This window comes from Elephantulus edwardii, unplaced genomic scaffold (assembly GCF_000299155.1).
Source record: "Elephantulus edwardii isolate Elephantulus edwardi_28Jun2011 unplaced genomic scaffold, EleEdw1.0 scaffold00389, whole genome shotgun sequence".
Classification (NCBI taxonomy): Eukaryota; Metazoa; Chordata; class Mammalia; order Macroscelidea; family Macroscelididae; genus Elephantulus; species Elephantulus edwardii.
Window position 1 is genome coordinate 42,772 of NW_006400139.1, and position 8,428 is coordinate 51,199.

The 8,428-nt window shown below is 35.7% G+C and overlaps 1 protein-coding gene across 1 annotated transcript; it reads left to right on the plus strand.

Moving 5' to 3' along the window:
- Window positions 1-300: 300 nt before the first annotated feature.
- On the plus strand, window positions 301-1,239 carry LOC102854541 (olfactory receptor 5M8-like). Its single transcript, XM_006902255.1, has one exon. The coding sequence runs from the start codon at window positions 304-306 to the stop codon at window positions 1,237-1,239; it is 936 nt and encodes a 311-aa protein (XP_006902317.1). The 5' UTR covers window positions 301-303.
- The last annotated feature ends 7,189 nt before the right edge of the window (window positions 1,240-8,428 follow it).

Below are 8,428 nucleotides of genomic sequence, written 5' to 3' on the forward strand. Positions count from 1 at the left end.
TGAGGGGTTTTATGTCCATAAATTACTTAAATCAAATAAAAGAGGAAGCAGTGGATTGGGAAGGGAGAGAAGATATGAAAGGACAATTCAAAGAAACGAATAGGGCAGGAGAAAAAAAATATAGACTGCTTGCAACTTCCTAGGTCAGAGACTGAATTTATCAAGAAATAACAGTAGTAGAAATAGAGTGAGAAATTACTGGGGAAAGAAGTATTTGGTAAATTCATTACTATAAAATTTATGTTTTTATTATACATAACCTAATATAAATACAAAGCTTTTTGTCTCCCATGTGAAGAAATTATGAAAAGAAACTTGACTTCAGTGAATGAGTTTGTTCTCCTGGGACTGACCAGTCGCCTGGAATTACAGATTCTCCTCTTCCTGCTCTTTTTGGTAGTTTACCTGGTCACAGTTGCAGGCAACCTCGGCATGATAATACTCATTCAAGTCAATGCTCGACTTCACACACCCATGTACTTTTTCCTGAGCCACCTCTCATTCGTAGATCTGTGCTTCTCCACCAATGTGACTCCAAAGATGTTGGAGATTTTCCTAGCAGAGAAGAAGACCATTTCCTATCCTGCCTGCTTGGTGCAGTGCTACTTCTTTATTGCCTTGGTCCACGTGGAGATCTATATCCTGGCCACGATGGCCTTTGACAGGTACATGGCCATCTGCAACCCTCTACTTTATGGCAGCAAAATGTCCAAGACCGTCTGCACCTCCCTCATCACAGTGCCTTACGTGTATGGGGCTCTCACTGGTCTGATGGAGACCATGTGGACCTACAACCTAGCCTTCTGTGGTCCCAATGAGATTAATCACTTCTACTGTGCTGACCCACCATTGATTAAGCTGGCTTGTTCTGACACTTACAACAAGGAAACATCAATGTTCGTTGTGGCAGGGTGCAATCTTTCCTTTTCCCTTCTCATTATTCTTATTTCCTACCTTTATATTTTCCCTGCTATTCTGAGGATCTGCTCTACAGAGGGCAGACGCAAAGCTTTCTCAACCTGTGGTTCCCATCTGACAGCTGTCACCATATTTTATGCAACTCTTTTTTTCATGTATCTCAGGCCTCCCTCAGAGGAGTCTGTGGAACAAGGAAAAATGGTAGCTGTATTTTATACAACGATCATTCCCATGTTGAATCCCATGATTTATAGCCTTAGAAATAAAGATGTGAAAGAAGCATTAACCAAAGAGCTCCTGAGAAAAAAATTACTTTCTTAAGCAATCTCTATAGTCACTGTTTCCAAGTTTTTTTCTAGACATTTTTGTCAAGATTTAGGATAGAATTGATGGTGAAATAAGGAATAAAAAACATCAAGATACAATTCTATTTTTAAAAACTCTATTTTAAAAATATATGCTCCAATGGCTTGCTATGCATCAGAAAGCTGGACAATGACTATGGATGATAGAAAAGGAATTGACTTTAAGCTGTGGTGCTGGAGAAGAGTGTTGGATATACTATGGACTGCCAGGAGAACAAACAGCTTCGTCCTAGAGAGGATGAAGCCAACCTGATTCTTAGAGGCAAGAATTCTGAGGCTTTGTCTGACATATACTTTGCGCATGGTTGAAGGATATACTGGTCCTTGGAGAGGGACATCACACTTGGAAGGGTGGAGGGATGAAGAAATGGAGGGAGACCATTGATGAGATAGAGTGAAACAGTGACTGGGGTAATGAGGGTAGATGTGTTGGAGACGGTGAAGTTGACACAGGATAGAGCAGGTTTCAGGGCTATTGTACATAGGGTTGTTGTGAGTCACAAGCAACTCGACAGCACATAACAACAACAATAACAACCACACCAATAAATATAGTTTAGTGGTAAGGAGCTGTGTTGCCAACTCAAAGGCAAATGGTGCAAACTCATGGGCTTCTATATGAGAGAAACATATGTATAATCTCTTCCCATGGGATTTATGGCCTCTGAAAATGTACCCAAAGATCAGCTATGAGTCAGTTTAGATTCCGTAGTGCATGACAACAAAACAACAACATATTTTCATTCTATAAAGGCATGGATTTTTTATTACAAAACTTCACTTTTTTGTAGGAGTCATGCATTTTATTCAGTAGTCATTTTACTTCTTTGACTTCTGGGCATGTAGTAGAATGACTTTTGTAATCTCTGGGATTGTGAGTTGTAAAGTACTGTCTATGGACAATAAATTAGGGTTCAGATGTGCCACTTCTTAGTTGAGCATTTAATTGTTTGTGAGAGTTTCCCCTTACTTCATGGCTAACACTAACATTTTAAATGTCTATTCATTCATTTGGAATCTTGAGTGAAGTGGCTTAGAACAGAGTCAACTCATAGTAGAAAGGTAGATTCAGTCAAAGATTATCTTTGCTTTTATAAACTGCTATAATTCTCTGTGGTATTAGAGAGGAGTATTAGATATTCTGTGGGTTATCAGAGGAAGAAGCTAATCTGTCTTGAAGGAAATGCAGCAAGTGTTCTTTTTTAGGGGAAAGGATGGTGAAACTCTGTTTCACCAATTTGGGGTATATTTTTTTAGGAGGAACCAGTTCTTATAGAGAGACATCATGTTGAGAAAGTTAGAGAGTCAAACAAAGAGAAAATCTTCAATGAGATGGTTTGACACAGTGATTGTCACAACGGGCTTCAACATGACAGAAATAAGAACAGGAAAAGATTACAGGAAAAAGTAAGAACAGGAAAAGGATAGTAAGAACAGGAAAAGGATAGTAAGAACAGGAAAAGGATAGTAAGAACAGGAAAAGGCAAAGATCAGATCTGCTGTGCATAAGATTCTTAGGCGTTATCGTCTACTTATGGCACTTAACAATGATACTTTATTGAGGTCACTTGTTTTCAGAGGATAATTTATATTAATTATACAAAATTCTAGCATGCACAGTTAACAAAGAAAATTATCAGTTGAAACTATCAAATAAATCACATCTGGAGAATGTGGTTTTCTAGAGGTTTTTAAATAGTTTTTAAGTATAAGTGAATGATTTTAAATGTTTATAGTCATTATTTAAAAGCATCAATGTATGCCATTTATTTTTTTGAAAATGCTAAATAATATTCCGGGCACATATGTAAAAAAATGAAATGATAAACTTCTCTTACCCACAATCTCAAGTTCCCGTTGGAAGCATCATCTTTTTATTTATTTTTACTAAACATTATATGAATTTTATAAAACTATTCGCTCTGAGCCGCAGGCAACTCAATGACACGTTATAACAATAACGTGTATTTCTTGTATTAATATATATCATAGATTGTTCTTGTATATATAATAATCTGATAAACCAAGCATACATAATTCTTTTTGAATATGATTATTTTATTCTTATAGAATTAATAAAATTTTAGTTCCCGATATGCTGTAATGGGGAAATACCTGTAGCATAGGTAGTAGGAGTTTTCCTGGCAACCCAAAGGTGGTGACTTGAATGCACCAGTTGCTCTGTAGAAGAAAGATGGGCAAACTCTTCTAAGGCAATTTAGTCTGTGAAAATCCACTGGAAGGTGGGCTACAAGTCAGGTCTGATCCAATGCAATAAGTGTGTGATGCAAAGTGTTAAGCTCTTGACTACTAGTTGTAAGGTTGATTGTTTGAAGTTACCAAGAAGTGGCTAAGAAGACAGACCTGACATTCTGAAAAAAAAAAAAAAAATCCAACCAAACCTTGAAACTCTGTATAACACAGTTCTGCTTTAAAATACATGGAATGAGGGTAAGTTAGGACCAACTCAGTTACAGCTGACCATAATATAGCATCAGAGTCCTCTTTTGGCATGGAGGGGTATAAGATGACACCTAAACAAACATTGAAATAATGTGTTCTAATAAATTTTATGAGAAAGGAAAGGAGGACAGTGTGGAAGAAAATGAAACAAGTAAGGAACATCTTAAAAGGTCCTTTTCTACATAAGAAGTAAGCATCTTAGAGACAGTGACAATGAGTTGTGGTCTAAGGGACTGGGAAACAATATAAACAGTTAGGTGTATTGAGTAGAAACAGTAACAAGCACAATTCTTCAAGGATAAAGCTTGACATGTCAAACAAAATGAGGAAAAAAAACCCCAAGTATGAATTAAGATTAATAAATGAGTAAGATAATGGAGTTGAAGTAAGAAACTGGCTTCTTTTTTTTTGGTTTACAAATGTGGTGAATCCAGCATTTATTTCTTGGAAGAAGACATGGGCAGGCTTCCATTTGAGTCTGTGAGTCATAACAAATTATGGCTGTTTGAGAAGATCATGACTCTCAGAATATAATTTTGCTTCTGAGAAATGTACCCATAGACTAAGAAGTAGTTGGCTGAACAGAACAACTTGGTTCTTGCTTGGTTTGAAATAAAGAAAGATATGCGTCAGAATTGTGTGTTTTTACCAACTTCATAAGTCTGTATGCTGAGTAAATAATTTGAGAGACTGCACTATATGAAGAAAAATATGTCATCAAGTTTGGAAGAAGACTCATCTACAACCTGTACTATACAAATGACACAACTTTATTAGCAGAAAGTGAGTCATATTAAAATACTTTATCCTGTAATATTGTGCTGCCCACTCAAAGGTATACAGTTCAAATCCACAGGCTCTTCAGTAGAAGAAAGATTGGTAATCTCATTTCGTGTGATTTCCTGCATCTCAAAACCCACGGGAGTGTCAGCCGTGGGTCAGTTTCAACATGATGGTACACAACAAAACCACAGAAACATCCTTCAATATGGGTTATATCTCAACATCAAGAAAACAAAAATTCTGACCACTGGATGCAGGGAACATCGTGGTAGATGGAGAAAACACTGAAGTTGTCAAAGATTTCATTTTGCTTGCATTCACAATTAACAGGATAATAGCAGTCAAGAAACAAAAGACATGTTGCATTCAGAAAATCTGCTATCAAAAACTTCTTCAAGTTTCAAAAGAGCAGCACTGTTTTGAGAGACTATGGTGTGCCTAATCCAAGCCATAGTATTTTCAATTCCTTCCTATGCACTTGTACGTTAAACAATTAATAAGGATGACCGAAAAAGAATCAATGATGTTGAATCTTGGCATTGATAAAGGATTCTGACTGCCATGGACTGATTGCCATGGACTGCCGGAAGAACAAACTAGTCTGTCTTGGAGAGAGTGCAACCAGATCACTCCTTTCAGGCTAGGATGGTCAAACTCCATCTCACATACTTTTGACAAGTAGTCAAGAAGAGCCATGCAACAATAAAAGAATGGAAATCCAAAATCTCAGTAAATGTTCATTAAAATTAATAAAATAAGATTAAATTGAGGAAAAGAAGAGCCAGTCCTTGGAAAAGACACCATGCAGAGAAAGTTGGAGGTTAGGTAAAGAGAAGATAACTCAAACAAGATGGATTACACATTGACTGGAACAACAGGTTGAAATATATCGGAGATGGTAAGGATGGTCCAAGACAGGGCAAGGTTCTGATCAGTTGTTCAGAGACTTGTTACAATGTACAAAGTATACGAAGTGTACAAAGTATACACAGTATAATGTACTCTACAGCACATTACAAAAGCAAGGATCAGTGAAATCCTTTAAGTACTATAATATTGTTAAGTTAGATCTCAGATGTTAGGCTAATTACATGATGTATTTTTAAATTCCTTAGCAGATTACGTTTGGTTGAAATTCCTAGAGGTAATGATTGAAATGGGAAGACCAAAACCATATCTATTTAACATGTCATTCTCATTCCTAATTGTGTCAGGTAGTCATATTGGGATTAAGCAAAATGAAATTTTATTTTGCTTTATTAAGATTAAAAAGTATCTTGAAATAAGTAATATATTGAAATATCTTTGAACTATATGCAACATTCTTAAGTTAGAACATTAGATTCCTTATAAGCTATCTCATTTGGTACATTGCTTATGTTATAAAGCCACTTAATGATTAAAAATGTCTGCTAGAATATAAATGTATACTTGTACATATTCTTCATGTGCCTTGTGTTATCAGGGAGAGAGGTTAATCAAGTTATTCTTCTTGCTTGCATCTTGAAAAAGAATCTCAATATATTAATGAAACTCAGATCTTGTATTAAGGCAAGCCATTTAAATAGTTAGAAAACCATCAAATAAACCAGACCCACAAACAAATAGATTATGCTCTTTGTCTACCTTGTATCACAAGTTCCTCTAGGTAGCATCTTCTTAGTTGATTTAGGTGATTTGGGTTGTTGGGGGTTTTTTTTCCCCCTGAAAGTTACCTATATCTTAAAAATTATACACTATATTTATCTATATAGATGTTTAATAAATAATATTTTATAAGTGCAATTATTTTGTCTTCATAGAGTTAATATCATCTGTGTTGTCTGATTGACGCAAAGAGTTAGAGACTTCAACCCAGAGGTAACTTGGAAGACAAATCTTCTGTCATGATTCTAAAAACCATAAGTTTGAAAACCCTGTGCATCAAAGTTCCCTCCTCCCCCTAATAAGTGTGGAATTACCATCAGTTAGAATTAACTTGAGGACAACAAAGCATACTATAGAAATCGAGCTATATTTTGACAGGCAGTAGAAAAAGACAGGAAAACACTTAACCATTGACATCATTCCAGGTACTAGTAAGTGTTATGAGCAAGTAAAGTGGGGAAATGTGGAATAAAACAACACGATGAGAAGGATATTGTTGTTTATTCAGTTGGTAGGTGCCATAGAGCCAACTATGTCTCAAAGCAACCCTATAAACAACAGATCTAACGTCCTCTCCTGCCCAATTTTCACACAATCTCTGAAATGCATGAACCTATTATTATAGTCACGAATCGAATCTCTATTGATAGAAATCTTCCTTTCTCTGACCTTCTGCTTTTCCCAGAATGATGTTTTTTTCCAATGATTGGTCTCTTCTAACATCACACTCAAAGAATATGAGACAAAGTTTCATTATTCTAGCCTCTAAGGAACACACTCGTTGCACTTCCTCCAAGATGCACTTGTGTGTCCTTCTTGCAGTCTATGGGATATTCAGTACTCTTTACCAACACTACAATTCTAAGATTCCAATTCTTATTCATTGTACTACTTTCAGATGCCTACCAAATAATTAAAAATATTAAATATAATGGTTTGGCTCAGTCTTTAAACTGAAATCCCTGCTCTTTAACACTTTGAAGATATCCTTGACAGAAGATTTTTTCCCAGTGCAACAGATCTTTTAAGTATTTAGCTGTTGTTTACCATGGGTGCTGATTGTAGATCCAATCAAGTGTCAAATGAAATCCTTGGCAACATCAATATTTTTTCCATCAATGTTTTCCAATTGGGATGATATCTATATGCTTGATTTTAAGATGCATTCCATGTTGAATGCTGGATTTTTTTGAGCTTCTGCAACAAATATGTCAAGTTCTTTTCTCTTTAACAAACAAGGTTGTATCATTTGCATAATACAGGCTGTTTATGAGTTTCCTCCCATCTTCATGCCACATTCTTTTTCCTGAAATCCAATTTTCTCTAATTATTTGCTTGTCATAGAGAGTGGATTACTAATAATCTATGTCAAGTAGAGAGCTTCAACAGAGGATGTTGAATAGATAAGAAGTGATGCTGCCAACCCAAAGGCAAGTAGTTTGTATCCATCAGCTGCTCAGAAGAAAGATGGATAAGCTCTTCCCTTGCAGTTTATAGCTTCTAAAACACCTGGAGGATCACTTGTAAATCACCACACAGAAGCAAAAACCATGAGAAGTGTTGAACATCTTACTAGGTTATCTTCCTTGTAAGGAATAGGCCTTTTAGAGGAGGTTATATTGAAGCATAAATTATTAGAAGACAACAGATCTTAGGTAAGAGTATTCTAAAGAAACAATAGCAAGTACAATAGTTTAAGGATGAAGTTCTGCATGTTAGAGTAGCAGCAAGAAAAAGAATATGTGTAAATTAATAAATAGAGGAGAAACTAAGAATATTTACAATTGGGAAAATGCTTCCTTTGTTTCTCAAATAGTTCTGTAGATTGGCATTTAACATGAAAAATGGAATATGATATTTGTCTCCTGTGCCCATATCTCAGTTGTTGTCATGTGATAAAACAGCATTTTAACTGCATTAAAATGAAAGATTCTACATTATTGTTCATTACAATGCCTAGTGACCCTGTAATGGTACCAAGTTCTTTATCAATAAATAGACTCTGATAAAAGTCAATGTTGAACCCAAATAAAAGGACTTCAGGAAAATTATTATGAGGAATAAAACTAGGGAAATGCAACTCCTGTGAGATTCATAAATGTTTATACACAGTACTTGGGGGGGGGGATTAGCGTTTATCACCTTCACAAATTATTTCCTTTTGATACGGTCATTTCAAAGACAGAAGAGGAAGAAAAGATCAAAATGGATGTCAGAAGAGACTCTGAAGTTTGCACTAGAGGGTAAAAAAG